Source organism: Stegastes partitus, unplaced genomic scaffold, assembly GCF_000690725.1.
Source record: "Stegastes partitus isolate 25-593 unplaced genomic scaffold, Stegastes_partitus-1.0.2 Scaffold56, whole genome shotgun sequence".
Classification (NCBI taxonomy): domain Eukaryota; kingdom Metazoa; phylum Chordata; class Actinopteri; family Pomacentridae; genus Stegastes; species Stegastes partitus.
In genome coordinates, this window is record NW_007577787.1 from 621,821 (window position 1) to 638,092 (window position 16,272).

General features: G+C 43.5%; 1 protein-coding gene across 2 annotated transcripts in view; it reads left to right on the forward strand.

Moving 5' to 3' along the window:
- The first annotated feature begins 388 nt into the window (after nucleotides 1-388).
- The window catches only part of gpm6bb (glycoprotein M6Bb), a 31,501-nt gene continuing 15,617 nt past the window's right edge, over nucleotides 389-16,272 (forward strand). For both annotated transcript variants that reach the window (XM_008275642.1, XM_008275643.1), the window contains exon 1: nucleotides 389-536. In XM_008275642.1, coding sequence (XP_008273864.1) covers nucleotides 533-536 — 4 coding nt within the window. In that variant the 5' untranslated portion in view covers nucleotides 389-532. The remainder of the gene's footprint in view (nucleotides 537-16,272) is intronic.

Consider the following 16,272-nt stretch of genomic DNA (forward strand, 5'->3'; position numbering starts at 1 on the left):
AATTTTAAAACGTGACCGGCACAAACTGGTGCCAAAAGGACTCCTGACTCTGCAGAGCTCATATAATGATCCCTGACTTGTGACAATGTGTCTCATCAGTCTGTTGTCAGTTTGACTCAGCTGACCTGATAGCACTTTATCCACAAGTCTGATCGAAGAGTATTCTATCAACCTCATAACAATGGGTAAGATAGTCCCAGCGCGTCTTTACGCACGGGACTGCAGGAATAAGATAATGCTGCTCACGAAAAATAACCTGAAAAACTTTCTTGATGAGGGCTGAGGAGGTGGAGGAGGAGGTGTTGGTGGGTGGGGGGGAGGAAGAGCTGAGAGAACTCCGTCCTCCCATCAGTATAATCCCCCTCTGTGGTGACGTCAGCTCGGCCGTCTCCACAGGGACGCAGCGTTGAGTGTCGGAGCAGCCAGGCGGCCAGTGTGCATCCCAGGACGCAACATCAGTGTAGCTGGGGCTCAACTTTCAGCCGATCGCCAAACTTCGGACGCTTTAGGGGGAAAGTTGCAAGAAAAGAAAATGGGTAAGTTCAACCAACAAGACGTTCCTGTAGCCTGTAAGACGGATTTAAGTGTCGCTTCGTGCGCGCTGACAGCACGGCTCCGTACTGCGCTCCAACTTTCGGGGCGCGCCGCTTGTTTTCAAAGTAAACTGAGCAGGAGTGAACTTTTGTTTTGTGCTACGAGGGAGTTTTTTGCAGACTGTTTACCTGACCCGGTTTCATGAGAGTCGGCATTAGAGCAGACTGCTGAAGCAACCTGAGGAAAGCGATTAGAGAGATTATCAGGATTCCTGCAGTCAACTCTGTGCGAGTCTGTGGAGGTGTTAAGTCCAGATCAACTTGCTGCCTCCACAGCTCTCAGAGGGACTCGATCAAAACCTGTTTTCAATTGACCACGCCCTTCATTATCAACCCTTATTGATCAGTATTAATCAGCACTGATTGATCACGTTGCATTGTTTGATTTTGATTGTCGTGCAGGTGAAAGGTTGTCATTGCTGGTAAAGAATGATTCACAGTTACTAGAAGCAGCATTTGTCAGCGTGGCTGGAGCTCATGCCAGAGCTCGTAATTTTTATCTGAAGGGCTGAGTTGTTCAGACTGTCCCATCTTTAAATCAGTCCCAAGTGTTGGCCATCTGTGCTCCAAAAACCTTGGGGGTGGGGGATTTGCAGGAGGAATGAGGTGCTCATGCCATGGATGTTTAGTAACTTCTCACTAACTTGACTCAAATCCTGTGAACCAGATGAGTTGGCACACATAGGAAAAAAAAAACTTCTCTCATCCTGCACTGGACTGGATTTTAAACTGTAAAATGGCATTAATTGATTTTATAATCATTTTTTTTGAGCTATTAAATTGAGTTTGGGCAGTATTTAATAGCTTGTCTTGTTTGCCACGGTGCAGCTGAGGCCAGGGGAAGAACACTGTGAGAATGTGTATCAATGCTCATTAATTCGCTCTGAAGCTCTCACAGAAGCGCCTTTGTGCTCCTAATTTGGAGCTGCTCCTTTGTGCGACTTCAGTGGCTCTTAATGTAGAGAGAGAAGTTCACTGAATTGCAAGTTTCATAGCGGATGCCCTGTGAACTAATTCCCCACAGACCCTCATTCTCTGTCTCATAGAGGATATTACTCTGCGTGGCAATCAACCCTTGTGCATTGTCCACTTTGCAAAAGCTTCCATTTAATATTCAAATATTCTCTATGGCCCTTTTAGGAGGAAAAAAAAATAATAGTATAGACTGTTGTGTGCAGCGGGAGATTAATTTGGAGACTTGTTAGCTGCTGTAAAGGTCTCCTTTTGTTGTATCAGAGGAATGGATATCACACTGCTGGGCTGTGATTTGCTGTGTTTCGTGTGAAAAAAATGCTTTGAAAACAGAAAAAAATGGATTAACTGTGTGCATGAAGCAAGTCCAGCCCAAAATAAACAGGATATCGTGGAGCTGATTTTGTGTGTGTGGCGCCGTGAAGTTAAGATGTCATTCAGTTGCATAACTTATGTCTGATTTGATTTTATGGCAGCCTTCACCTCACCGAGGGGCCGCATGTTTTTCAGAGAGATTCTCCTCCGTCCTTGCCCCCGAACGATTTAACAGCGCATTGGCCCGGGCGAAGGCTGTGGGAGGATAACGTGGCTTCAGTCCATTGAACTCAGTTTTGAGGGAGAGAGCAAGTCATTCTCCACAAATGTCTCGTCAAGTTGCTGGTGTTTGGCCCCTTTGATAACTAAACACGGTGGAGAAAATTGTGGTTTCAGTTCTGCTGATAATTTAGAGAAGAAAGCGCTGGCCTGAAGATGATAAATTTTCCCTCTTGCATGTGATGATCATACTTATTTTAGCCTAGTAAGTTTATTGCTGCAGATTGAAGCCCTCCAGCTATAGAGAGCAAAAATGTCAAACATAAACAAAGATTCCTTTTTAAAAATTTTCCTCTGAACTTGTTGGCACCGATCAGGACACACTTGGAAAAACAGCTTAGAACAGTGCGGAAATTAGCCCTTTTTTTTTTTCTTAAGTTTCAAGGATACAATTTAATTATGTGCTTAACATTTACGACAGGAGATCCAGCTAATCAGATCCAGCGAATTATGGACACGACTGTGAACGGTGTATCTGTTCTTCTCGGATCTTTGATGGCAGAAAAGGACTGTTTTCCCTTATGGAAAGTCATGAACCTTCTCGTTGGAGTGTTTTGAATTCAGCGTGGTGGTCTTCGTGGAAAAGTTCATCAAGGTTGAACGCAAACCAGATCCAAAGGTTACAGTCTTTGAGTAAATCAAGGAAAGGAGAGATAATCACAGCTGACAGTTACGACTGTGTCTTTAATTAAACGCATATTTTTAGTCTTGTGGCTCATCTCATAGTTTGCTACTGTACGTTTGCAGGCATTAAAACAGTTTTGTGGCTATGAGTGAAGATTTCAAGTGAAAATCTGATCGATCGTGTCCTCTGATGATCCCCAAACACGCTGTCTCCAAGGTGTTGGCCCGTCTTGCGCTCCTTGATGCTGTGCATTCCTGCTCTCATCCGAGCTAGGATGTCTGGAAAGTGTCTGATTACACATCAGCGCTGATCAGTGTCACAGACTCGCGTGGTGAACTGTATGCGCCGTGACCCCGCATCCTGAGTCTGAGGGGAGGAAAGACCCATGACTGCTAATGCTGTGCCAGCGGAGGGTGTTTTTGCACTCTTTTGGAATCAACAACTTGTCAGCTAATGGCAGAGCAATAACAGAGAGTCAGATAATTTCCCCCCTGCTTTTCGTTGACTCATGGCTATTCTGCTCAGAGGCAAACCATGGGTCATATGTGCATGCTTCTGTTCCCAAGACATGCGAAGGAAAAGCACAAGACTGTGAGGATGAGTCACTGTGGGGATGTTCAAAGGCCGCTGAGAGCAAAATTGAACTTTACTGTTTTGTGTTTGTTTGCGTCAATCCAAACATTCCCCCGTTAACTCCAAAAAGATGCCTTCCTTGGGTTTCCTGTGTCCACATAAAGAATTTGTTAACCTTTTACGACTGATCCCACATTTTTATGTCACCATCAATAATTCCTAAATTGCTTTTCCTCTTTGGTTTGCAATCATTAATTACAGTGAATATCCTCCATAATGAGGTAGTTGCTGTCATAGTTACATGATTTCTGGGCTTCTTTCCATTTGGCATAGCATGTGACTGAGCATCTTCGGTAATTGTACAGCAGATGAGGCCCATACAGTACTTTTTTCCCAACTGTGCAGCTCTAAATAAGAAAAACCCTTTAGTTCAATCAGGACTTCATTCATCTCCTGCTCCTCTTCCTGCTCTACTTTGTTTCCTCTGAAATCCCCATCCTTTCCCTCGCTCTCACTCTGGGTCTTCTCTCATCTCCACTGCTTTCCACTGCCTTTGCATTTTTTTTTTTTCTTTTTTGTTTCCCTCCAGCCAGGTCTGCCAGAGCCGTCATGTTAATTTGTTGAGCTAATAACTCCTCTGACAACAAAGAGAGCCATTGAGTATTGTGACATGAAATGATAGGAATAGAAGTTCCTGAGTGGGGATGCTTGTTCAAGCATGTGCCTTGGCCATCACTTTCGCTAAAAGCCTATTCACAGCTGAACAGAAGGGACGCAAGTGTGTCTTTGTGTGTGTGTGTGTAAGTTCACCCTTGTCTGAGAGACGTCACAGCGGCTCCGCCACATGACAGACACAGGATGGCATTTGAATATCTGAAAATACTCCCTATATGCAGTAAAACACGGCTTTTTAGATATGCATAAGCAGCTGAACTCTGGTGTCAGGCAAAATATGCCGAGGATACAATCTGGCCTTTATGTTTCCTGCAGGACTACAGAAACGCATCCGTGATTATCAAAGCTAAACTAGTGAATGCAGTTCAGTTTTTTCCTTCCGTTTTACATCACGTCGGCATCAGTGCACGTATGCAGGGTGCAGAGGTGATATTTGCCAGTGGAGTAGCAATCTGTTTCAGTGTTTTGTTCACAGTCAGAGGATTGTTCCAGAAGGCCTATTGGAAATAATGGGTTGGGGAGGGGAGGGAAGCAAAGAGACGCTGCAGCTGATGAACATTTACTGGTTGATCCAGCAGGCATTCCGCCTCTCTACAGTATTTGGCACGATCATACCACAGTCTCATTCTGCACCTAAAAAACACATGCATTTACTTTGATGCACTTTCTCCATGTCACCTGAGCAGGGGATTAAATAGTCAATATGGTAAAATGAGCTGTGGGTAAGAAGACAAATGAAGAATGAGATGGCTCTACATGAAACCACAGCATAGAAACCTGTGCTTAGATGATGCATCAGGTCTGTGGAGGACAGGATACGAGCCAGAGGGATTAGAGTTGACCAGTGAAGGGTTAAATGCCGAAGCTGGAGGTCGCATTCGGAGCGACTTCAGCAGTCTCACTGTGCATTTCAATGAGGAGGAGCAAAGCACAGGGATCATGCCAAAAAAAAAAAAAGAGTTGTGGAGTTAAAAAAAAAAAAGTTGAACCTGACTCAACTTTTTCCAGGCTGAAATTTTCAAACCTGCTGATGTGTTACTCAAACTGGACTTTCTTGATTGCGTTCCAGGTCTAATCAGTAGCTGAAACAGCACATCCCACACCAGTCTCTTGAGTTGTTTTCATGCAGATGTTCCAGATGCAGCTCTGTCTCTCAATAATTTACATTCCTCTACAACTTCGCTGCATTCTCATGTCTTTGTTTTTGTTTTTTTTTGAAAGAAACATATCTTCTCGAAAGATTTGGCCAAGATGTTGTAGAAAATATATTTAGTTTGAAAGAGACACAAAGTTTCCATGAGTTTAGGTGCCAAGAAAAGTGAAAAAGTCATGGTTGTGAGTGAAAATGTGACCCTTTTATGAGATATTTGAAGCTTCTCCTCCATTTTCTGGGTTACCTGGGTGACGAGTCCTGCAACACTGAATATATGATTGATTGGCTAATAAAGAAGTTAAAGTAAAGTAGCTGTTGTAGTTGATTAGAAATGAACTTGTGATATGACGTGATTAAATGCAATCAAGAAAAAAAGTTGTTTCCCTTAAATTTGAGATTTTCAGAATGCAGTTTAGGTGAACATGAACATAGGCAGAGCTGTCACCTACCACTGAGTGTGGACGTTTGGAACAGGTATCAAAAATGTGCTTTCAGGACATCCGTTTGCAGATTTGCCAGCGACCAACTTTTCGAAACAGTTTATAATAAATGTGACTCCTTTATTAAGACTATGGATGGTCTCAGCTTCCTGTAGTCAGTTAGCTAAGCAGTACTTGCTTCCTTCTTGTTCTACCTGAGCTTTACCTCCTTCCCATTTGCTCAAATCGATTTTTTTTAGTCTCATTAACCAGCAAAGATGCTATAAAGCAATAAATCCAGATCTAGGCTTTTGAATTTCCCTTCAGAAACTTTTAGGAGCTGTCACAGATGTTAATTTTGTGAATGTTTTTCAACACTTTATCATCACCAACAGAGTGATGAGGTGTGCCAGCTAAGCTTGCTGGTGCTTTCAACACGACATATTACAAGAAAAAAAAACCCACACAGTGCATGTATTGTTTCTAAATTTAAAAAACTTATATAGAAAATTATTTCAGAGCTCGATGTGACCACAGTTCAGATGTGAAACTACTTAAGTGAACTGAGAAGAAATAAAGCAGCCTCTAGCTAATTTCCCTGTAAGATCATCTGTCAGAAGTGAGAGCAGAATGCATTAGTCTGCTTTTCAACTGTGGGAGCCTATAGGATTGAGCTGTTGGCTGTGTGCCCACTGAGTGTATTCAACCCTCCACAGATAGGTCTTTGTCCTCAGCGCTTTTACGCAGCTGCTAAACAACCGTAAGACAAAAGCATCTGGGGTACCCCAGCACACCAATGAGAAATGTTCACCATATGAAGAGCCGTGCCAGACAGCCTGGGACCACTGGGATGCAGCCAAATGCTACGCTTGGGATGAATTAAGCAGGAATTTAAATGAATACCCATGTAACCCTTTATGGCTGTTTCTTCGCCTCTTTACTCAGAATTATGTGTAAAATCCTATTTAAGATATTATACAAAGTTTTTTAAAAAAATGACAAAACTGTCACAAAAGCAAATTTTGTAGAGATGTTTCCTCAAAACTTGTGTTCCTTATCTACGATGCAGGAAAAGCACATGACTCCTCTCTGCTCATGTTGTCGTGATGCGGTGCCACATGTGATAGTTTGAGGAGTCATTCCCTCCTGCCAGGAGACATTTTCCTGACCAAGGTTTCCAAGTGAGAGTTTGCATTGTCTGGTTATTATCCTCCAGAGAAAGGCTTGATAGGCAGGAAGAGGCACTTCTGCCAAGCAGATGAAAATCTGCAATAGCTGAGCTTTTATAAAGCGACAGCTGCAGGAAACCCAATAGCTCGGGGAGAATGTTTGGGGAGGCTGTTTGCTTCACAGACACACACCGTTTTGGGCTTTGAGAAGATGGATTTGAATTTAACTAAATTGCTGAATGCTAGAAAATAGTCAACTTGAAAGATGTGGCTCTGGATTCAGTAACGTGTGATGTTTTTACCATTCGCACATTTCATAGTTGTTTAAGGCTTTTGTGTCGCTCACTGTAGGTTTACTACGGGGATAGGGAGAAAAATACCAGCTAGCAGCTTCAGGGGAGAGGAAATCCCAGATGTTTCTGTCTGAAAAACAGCTTGACCTCGTAACCACACGCAGAACAGAGGAGAGATCAGTTAGCTGTATGAATATTATAGCTGCACCACTGAGAGGTCTCATAAGTCATCTTAGCTTTTGGCCTCTACTGTATGGGAAAACAATACTGTAACAATGGAGCGGCCACGGCTGAAGAGGGAAAAGTAATGTTGGGGAGGAGCAGAGCATCTGTAATGTACAGAACAAGTGCGTGTGAAGGATTTGATTTGTGCATAATGTGTCTTGTATTCAGAAGTGTTCCCATGCCATCTGACACTGTACCCTGTAGCTCCATGTACTGTTTGCTGTAGTAGTTTGAATAGGATGTAAGCCATGTGAGTGACTGAAAGTGAAGGAAAGCTGCAGATCTCTGAAAAAAGTTGTAATGGTATGTCAAGTAATAAGGTAATTTTATGCACCTCATTTTTATTCTCTTTGAAATCTCAAAGGAGTCTGCCCCCTGCAAGCAGAAAATAGTGATTTACGAGCAGGTTTTTATTTGGTGTGCAGCATGCATCATCTATTTCCATCTATGGAGACATAATTCACAGAATACATCGATGTTTAGACACTGATAAGAGGCTGCATCACATCAGATGGTGCCCTAAATGGGTTCCACTTGGCACCGTCGATGCTTTGCAGCGTCCAGTTTGATGGACAAGTTATTACAGCCTCTGCTGTTAGAGAGCTGCCTATCAGTGCTTAAAGCAATAAAGTAATGGATTGACCCACTCTCAGAGAGGTCAGCCTGGGTAGAGTATAGACCCGTCACTGGCTTCCATCCTTTTCCTGCCATGCACTGTATTTCGCCACTCATTGTTAAGCACTTAAACTATGAAACTAAGGGACAGACGCGTCTCTGTGGGGGGGTGGAAGTGTCAGGTTCAGGTTACGATCACCTCTCACGTCCTTCCAGGATCCAGCCCCAGGATGCGGAGGCTTTGAGACACGGGAGGAGCTGCGTGCAACAATGGCATTAAAGTGATCTGCGTGTTGGCTGCTCTGTTGTCATAGCGCTGACGGCGAATCCTGACACTGAGGGGTCCGACCGACTGAAAAGAGGAGGCTCCGTCTCATAAGGGGGGGTTTGAAAAGGGTGAAGTCTCGGGTCAGGGGTGAGAGGTTGGCAGCGTGAGGCGGGGGGGGGGACAATAGGACCGACGGGAGTGACGCAGAGAAAGAGATCCCAGCAGCTGGGGGAGACTCAGGGGAGGGTCGGGGGGCTGCTCATGGGAAGCAAACCCCAAGATTAGCCGGAGAGTCTTGTCTGCTGTCTCCGTGTCTCGGTGCTTCATTATGTCTCTATTGTGTGTGCGTTCACATGCTCATGCACTCATGCAACAAGTAGGAAAATGAAAGTCTCCGGCCCCCGTGTTGTTTGCCATTCAAGCAGCTGGAGTGTGAGAACGTTTGAGCTGCGAGGATCCTCAGTTTAAGGTGGACATATGGGGTTTGAAGCATCAAATCGGAAAATCTGTCGTTTTCACGCCACTTCTGTGCCTCCTGACGTGACAAGTCCAGGTTTTCCTCACAAAGATCCCATTGAAATCATATGCTAAATTTTATGTGCTTCAGCATTTTGCACGCATGTCTGACGGATAAGTCATAAATTAATTCATGGACCTTCATGATAATTGTCACAGAAGCAGATTTTTCTGTTTATTCCCACTGCTAGTCAGTAATAAAAAGTACCTGTAGGTGCATTTTCCTTCATTTGTTAGTAGAATATTCATAAAAATCAGCCACCACATAATATGTACGTCTGTCATACAAAATAAAACCAACAATATACGTAAATGTACAGCCGTCTAGTTACTTGAGTAACTCAGTGGTCACTTGTGCTGAGCTAAATATAAAATTGCTTACAGTGATAGATTTTGTATTTAAAGGATTAAGGGAAAGTCCAGCGGGATTTATTCTAATCTCAGTGCGGTTAAATGGACCGTCATATATTTCAAATGGCTTTTGGAGGTGCTGGATGTAGAAAGCGACTGTAAGGTGGGTCCAGTTTGCAGTTAAGCGAGGGCAGACAGACCTAATCAGATTAGAAAAACAACCACATCTTACTAGCTATGACTCAAAGGGCACGAAGAACATATAAAAAGCAGCTGTAAAATGTAATTTGATAGCTGTTTATTGCATGGCTACTTGTACTGGAAAGACATTGCTCATATTGTGGTGACACACATACAAAAAAATTAGCCTTTTATTGAGTCTCATTGTTTTGGTGACATTCCAAGCACCAAACAACAAACGGACAAAGTTGGGATTTGAACATTTGGCAGCTACACAGCAAGACATTTTTCTCAAGAGCTGGTGGAGACCAAAAATGTAGCTAAAAGTGGAGTAAATACTGGACTTACATTCCCTATTTCACGTTTCGTTTATTCGTATTTATGTTTAACTTCATGTACTGTGTGTCATTTTGTCCTTTTTATTCCTGTTTGGTCTATCTAAATGAATTTTGCTTGAATTTTCTTTATATTTCTTTTCTTTTGCCTGTAAAAACCATTTCAAAGTACCTCTGTGTTATGTGTGACTTACATATACAACTACCTTTTCTTGCCATTATGTAGCCAGAAACACATTTCTAATCTGGTTTTGTTAACTTGGTTTCATTTGTGCTGGATGTTAAAGTGCAAATTAATAAAAAAAGGAACAAGGATGTCAGTGTGTAACACCATTTTTTAGCTGCTCTCAAAAGAATGAGGATCTCAAGCATCCAAAAGAATGAGGAACATTCACTTTGGCAAAATCACAGTGTGCCACCTCAGCGCAGAGTGGCAACAGCAATTGCACGGCAAATTGCTAAGCGGGTGTTGTTATCCCATCATCTGTATTACACCTCCTAATTTTTCTCACAGAAGACTTTTCAGGTTAGGCTGGGTATTCGTAGTAATCTCTGCTTCTTGGGAAAAAGCATGATCACAATATTGATTGAAAAGACAAGAGGTTATTATGTAGCATTATTCTAACTGGATAATGGAGAGGTGTTTTCTTGCAGAACCCTCTTGCTGGTTGAATGGCTCCATAATCTGAGCGTGGCAAACCGCAAAAGGCACCAAAGCCTCTTCCAGACGAGAGGCATCATTAAAATATTTAGTACACACTGAAAGAGAAACAAACAATTACAGACCTTTACTTTTCTCGAAAATGGAAGTTTGCGGCCTGCACGGTGGGGGCGGCGGAGTGCAGCTACTATAAACACGTCGTATCGCTCTCCTTTTTCACTCTCTTGTAGGTTTATGTGTCTGTTTCCTGGCGCTCGTTTGCTCTTTTGACTCCAGACTGAAATTATGAAATTCTTTAGCTTCAGGATTTTGATACAGCAATTGCATTCCGTCCAGCCAAGCCGTGGTGGCAGCATCCAAGGCACCGTGCGCTGTAAGGAATATATAATACGAAGCATCTGTGTGTCTTGCTTTCTCTGAAACACGCCAAGGCCAAAACCACAGTGGCTGTTGGAGGTGCCAGAGAGTGAGGGTTGTGAAGTCATTTTTAGAGGAAAAACACGACTGCCAGGCATCCCTGAGCGCTGGTCCGCTTCCAGACCTAACACGATAGCAGCACAAACATGCAATTAGAGAAGTGCTGAGTCAGATACCCTGGGCATTGTTTGGTCGAACTCTCATAATAACACCGGTCAGAGAAAAATAAATCTGGAAATTGTACAATGACGGAAACGCCAAGACATAATGTATGTCTCTATTAGAAGCGGTTGAAATCGAATAGCGGAGTTGGATTTTCGCTACCGTGCTGCAGGAAGTTCAGTGCGCTTGAGTTAGCTTTCTTCTTGTGGTGGAATTCTTCAGCGTGAGGAACAATGAGTTGATCCGTTTGCACCGCAAAATAATGCAAGGGTTGATTTTGTTTTTGAGGTTTGATGTTGGCCGGTTACAGAGACGAGGTCCTGTGTTCGTAAGGTCCACAAATTAAATCTCAATTTCAACGACGTCTGGTAAGATGACCATTTTAAACGTTGTCAGATAGATCAGTCAGGTCAGTGTTTCACAGGAGATTGCAGGGTGTGTTTGAGTTCCAGACATTGTGTTTAAAGGAACTTTTGAGCTGGTGGTCAGACAAATCAGCTTGGTCTACCATTTTTGACATTTACAGACCTTGAGACTGGGAAATAGAATAAAGAGTAATTGATAAAGAAAATAATCATTTCTTGGTAAGCACAAGATAAAGTAAAACATCTTGGGATCCTCAGGTTCATGCAGAAGGTTGAAAAACCTCAACCTTTTCTTGACATCATTAAAGAATTGAATGCCTTTTAACCTTAAAGTCCTCTGATTTCTTTTTTTCTGCTACATACACGGTGACGCTAAGCGTTTTCTTAGTTTATAGCTTTTTGTCGGGGCCAAAAGGAAGCACGAGGCTCATTATAAGTCATCCTACTGTGGTTCCCCCCCTCACTCTGCACTATAATGAATGAGGACTGTTAGTATATTCATTCTTTCCATAGTAACGTGAGCACTTTCTCATTTTTTCATCATGGTATGCTATGTTTAATCACCATATGGCCGTAGTAGCTGCATTTTCAGGGTGAGTTGGAGGCTTTGATTTCAACAAATCGTGTGCTGAACTGTTCAGCCAAAGTCATTTGTAGTGCTTTCAGAAAATGGGTCAGCAAACAAATGAATGGATCTGTATAATGGGTTTGTGGTACGATGCTTCTGTAAACCAATCAATAACCTGGATTGATGCCAAACACGGAGGGAGACATACAGATTGACCTATGAAGAGGGCCTGCATATAAAACTAGGTCAGTGATGCCTCTACAGCACGTAGGACTGAGACTCGCAGCAACAAATTGCCATAACAATGTTTACAAGACTTCTCAAGCTCCAAGATGGGGAAAGTATTTTTTTTTTTTTTTCCCATGATCGCAGCAGAAATGTTCAGGGTTACTTAGATGATCAGTTTCTGTTTTGGTCTCCCTTTCACCAGACCTTCACAATGACTCATTCCTCACACGGTCTCCTCCACACGCCCATGTCCACCTCTGTTCTGTAGTAGCGGGCCCGCTTTCTCAGGCTGTTAGTGGGCGTAAAGTGGTGCTCGGGTCTGGGCACGGACCCCGTTCCCTGAGAACTCCTTCCTCCAGTTGGCGAGCCGAGCAGGGTGCAGGTCTTCACGGGTGACCGAACACTGAGGAGTATTCAGGGCCCCCAGTCTCACAGCGTGAAAGGTTGACCCACAATGAAGCCTCCTTCATTTGTATGAGGCTTCATCATCATTCAGATTGTGTCCTCAAGTAGGGGAGTGGCGCTGTCTCAATGCTGAATCTGAGCATGCAGGACTCGGGGCTTTGCCTCCAAGATTATTCCCACAGCCACTCAGTCTGTCAGTGATTTTCGGTAAAGCTGAGACCAATCAGTGTTTTGCTCTTTTTTTTTTCTTCACTTGGCTCTCACAACTCATTGAGTGCTTTTACGTAATACTTTCCAATTGCTATTAAAGCTCCACTAATCAACATTTATTCTGATAGCAATCAATCAGGTGGTAGCATAATGTGAAAACCACTTCACAGCTCACTTCTCATGTCAAAGTACAGTTACACCTTTCTTGCATGTCTGCTGCACGATCACTACAACGTCTTGTGTCCAATCGGCTGCATGAGCTCGGAGCAAAGTTAGACTTACTGTCACGCTTATGTTCAATATAAAGCCGATTGTCTTCATGGATCTGTGCGAACGTGTTGCCGTTCAGCCCTTTTTACTATCAGTATTGCAACGACAAAAAAAAAATCCCTCGTGGCCCAACAAGCATATTCCCCAAAGACCAAAATCAGGAAACATATTTGTAAATAAATACCATGCATGCTCAGTTTCTATTTTTGACTTTTACTGTCGCTCTTTTTTTCCCTCCCTTGCAACTTGTGACTTTTCTAAGAAGGATTATAATAGACTGTGTGGTTAATACATGCGCTTAGATGCAGCATATTTGGCACTTCTCTGTTTATTTGCTTTAGAAGAAGACCAGAAAAGCAACATTTTTACTGGCGTGATGTCTAAGCCAAAAAACATAACTTTTGTTCACAGGGTACATTTGTAATTATTTTCAATCAAAACCACATGTTTTTTTTTTTGGTACTAGAATTGAGAATACATTAAAACTAAGTACAAAAACACTTTTTCTTTTTTCTTTTTTTTTGACCAGGCTTGATCACATGTTTTGAGTTTCCTTTCACACGAGCGCAATAAACATTTTGTTGTCCATGCGCTCTTAAAGGTTTGCAGATGGGTCACTGGATCGCTTTTGATATTTGGTGAGCTCAGTAACATGAAATGTCTTGTGTGGTTCCGTGTGATGACATTCGGTCCGGTGCGTAACCTGCCTCATTTGACGCTTGATCTCCGAGTGCATTTAATGTGGAGATCACAGCTGAATTTGGGGGTAAACACACAAATAGAGTTCAGACAACCATCACCTCTACATATGGCCAACTTCACAAGGAAGATGTCGGCTCTCCTGGCTTTTTTTTACAGGGCTGATGGTAAAAAAAAAAAAAAACTTTCAAGATTAGTGCTGCATTTGTTGTTGTGGGATCCCCGCTAAGTTCACTTCCCTGACCCCTGAGGCTCTCCTCCCCTGCTGATCCCCCCTCCTCTCTGAGGTCTGGTATCCGTGAGAAGACCCCACTCCAGCTCCACTCCAGCAGGGCTCCCTCCTCCACCCCCCTCCGCTGAAAGGCCTTTCTCTCATTAGCATGCCCCTGGGGCTCCCCGGCCTGCTGTTGCCAAACAAACACAGCCAAGATCTTCTTCTCCTGTCTCCCTCGCTGCCTGTTTCTCCGGTCACTTCTCATCAATCATCTTCCCCTGTCTCTGTTATTTTTAACAAGTTGTTTCACATTCTATCATCCTCTTGGCTCTTATCACTACGCTCCTATCAGCTCCTTTACCCCTCTTAAAAGTTTACTTTTTTTTTTTTTTTCTTTTGGCCCTTGCGGTTTCTCTGTTTCTCCCATTTTCACATGCCGTTTCCTTTGTTGTCTCCATCAGCCCCGAGGACGCTGTTTAGGAAATGTAGATGTGCCTTCCTTTCATGTTTCCTCTTTATGATTTAGAAACCACCAGATGGAGGGGAGACAGCGGTCAGAGGTTGCTAATGTATGCTGCAGGAGCAGAGGGCATATGGTGCGAATCAGAAGATGAAGGGCTCACCCTCGACCACACCGCAACACCACAGCACGCACACAAACCCCCCCCAATCCCTGTCTAGTGCTGTGGTCAGATGAGAAATAGACAAAGGTGATTGTGTGCCTATGGGCTTTCTGCTCCAGCATGGTGTGGTTTTCACCCGCAGATAAAGTAGAGGTCCCTAGTTCCCCTGCTCCCACCAGGCAGCTTTCTCCAGATTGCTATTCATGGTGCTACCTGAGTTTCTAAGACAGGAAGGACAGTTTTATTTGTCTACCTGCAAACTTAATCCCAAAACAGTCAGTGCAAACAGAGTAAATTCACTGGTTCACCGTGGTGCTCACTAATCTCAATAAAGTCCCCACTGAGAAAGAGGAAAGAAACTGTAATGTACAGTGGAAGGGTTTCCTCTGTGAGGCAGGACGAGATGAAAAGATCGAACGTGGAGGCGAGAGCAAAGAGAGAGAGAGAGGTGGGGGGGGGAGAGCAGAGACATGCGGGAAGGAGAGCGAGCGAAAGAGGGAGCAAGAGAGGAGAGAAGTACGGGGGGGAGAAAGGAAGAGAGAATTTGCTGAAAGAAAGCATTTTTGCTGGATGGAAGAAAAACAACCATGGAAACTCAATCAGAAGAAAACCAAGACCAGAGGCAGGACAAAAGAGGTACCAATGAGCACTTACAAAGAGCCAGTTCAGTTCTTTTCACTGCTGTGTTTACTGGGGCTTTAACCTTCTCCAAGCCTGCTTGGTTTCATTCCACACAATAGTTGGGTAGATTTTTACACAGTGGGGGGAATTTTGAAATGTCAGGACAGCATCCTTGTTTCAAAAAGTGTTCATTTGCGAAATCGTTGCATCACTGCCTCTGCAAAATTGTCGGCGCTGTCACGCTTCGTCCTCGTTTTGTCTGCAGCATGTTGCTTTGCGCTTGTTTTATGATCTAATTAGTTAAAATCTGTGGGATGCTTTCAGCAGACCTCAGTCCTGCAGCAGGAGGGATGCAGTGTTGCCGCTGGTCGTCATCATGCCAGTGTCACTTTTAAGGACAATGAGCCTGTTGCAGAATCAACAGCAGATCAATCAAACCTCGGGGTGCGTTTGAGTTGTTCTTTCAGAGGGCACTGATGATTAATGAGGTGGATGGGGGGTGGTGGTGGTGGTGGCACGGACAAAGATAAATGAACCAGCATCACGGATAGACAGCCATAAGGACTGTGTACACTAACGGGAGGGAGAGAGAGTCATTAACTTGCTCAACCTCTTCTTGTAGGAACCAGCAGGACTCCTTGAAGTTTTTGTAAGGCTCTTTGTTCTGAACATCTGTTGCAGGTAACATACATTCAGAAACATGTTGTGTCTGTGGGGCTGCTTCATCACGCAGTATCTAAAAAAGAAGCTGATTTACTTTAAATGAAACTGTTTCATGCTTCGAAAGTGTAGTGGAAAGTTCTTCCAGTGGAGGATTTCTGCTGCCAGGGCTACCACTTTTCCACAAGAGCAGTACTATTTTACTACAAAGTCATAAACTAGGTTCTATCTGGATATTTGTCCTTAAAGGGCCCCACTGCTGAAAATAGAGTTTTTTTTTCTACAAGCTTTTTTTTTCTTTTATATATGAGACAAAAGCCACATCATGAGTGAAATAAGCACTCCATGCTGTGGTCGCGCATTATTTACCTTGAAACTGTCTCCAAAAAATGGATCCAGACTTCTGGGGAGGTTTTATATGGAACAGACTTAACAAACCATCCCTGTCAACTTTACGGCGGGGCTTTCCATATCATTCTCTCTCTTCAGAATCCGTTTCCAGTTCTAAGATGTGTGACTGAGTTACTCCAGTGTTACAAGTTACTGTTGTGTAGCGTGCATTAGTTGCACATTGAGCGGAGTCATGGGTGAGCTGGTGGACTTGAGCTGCAGC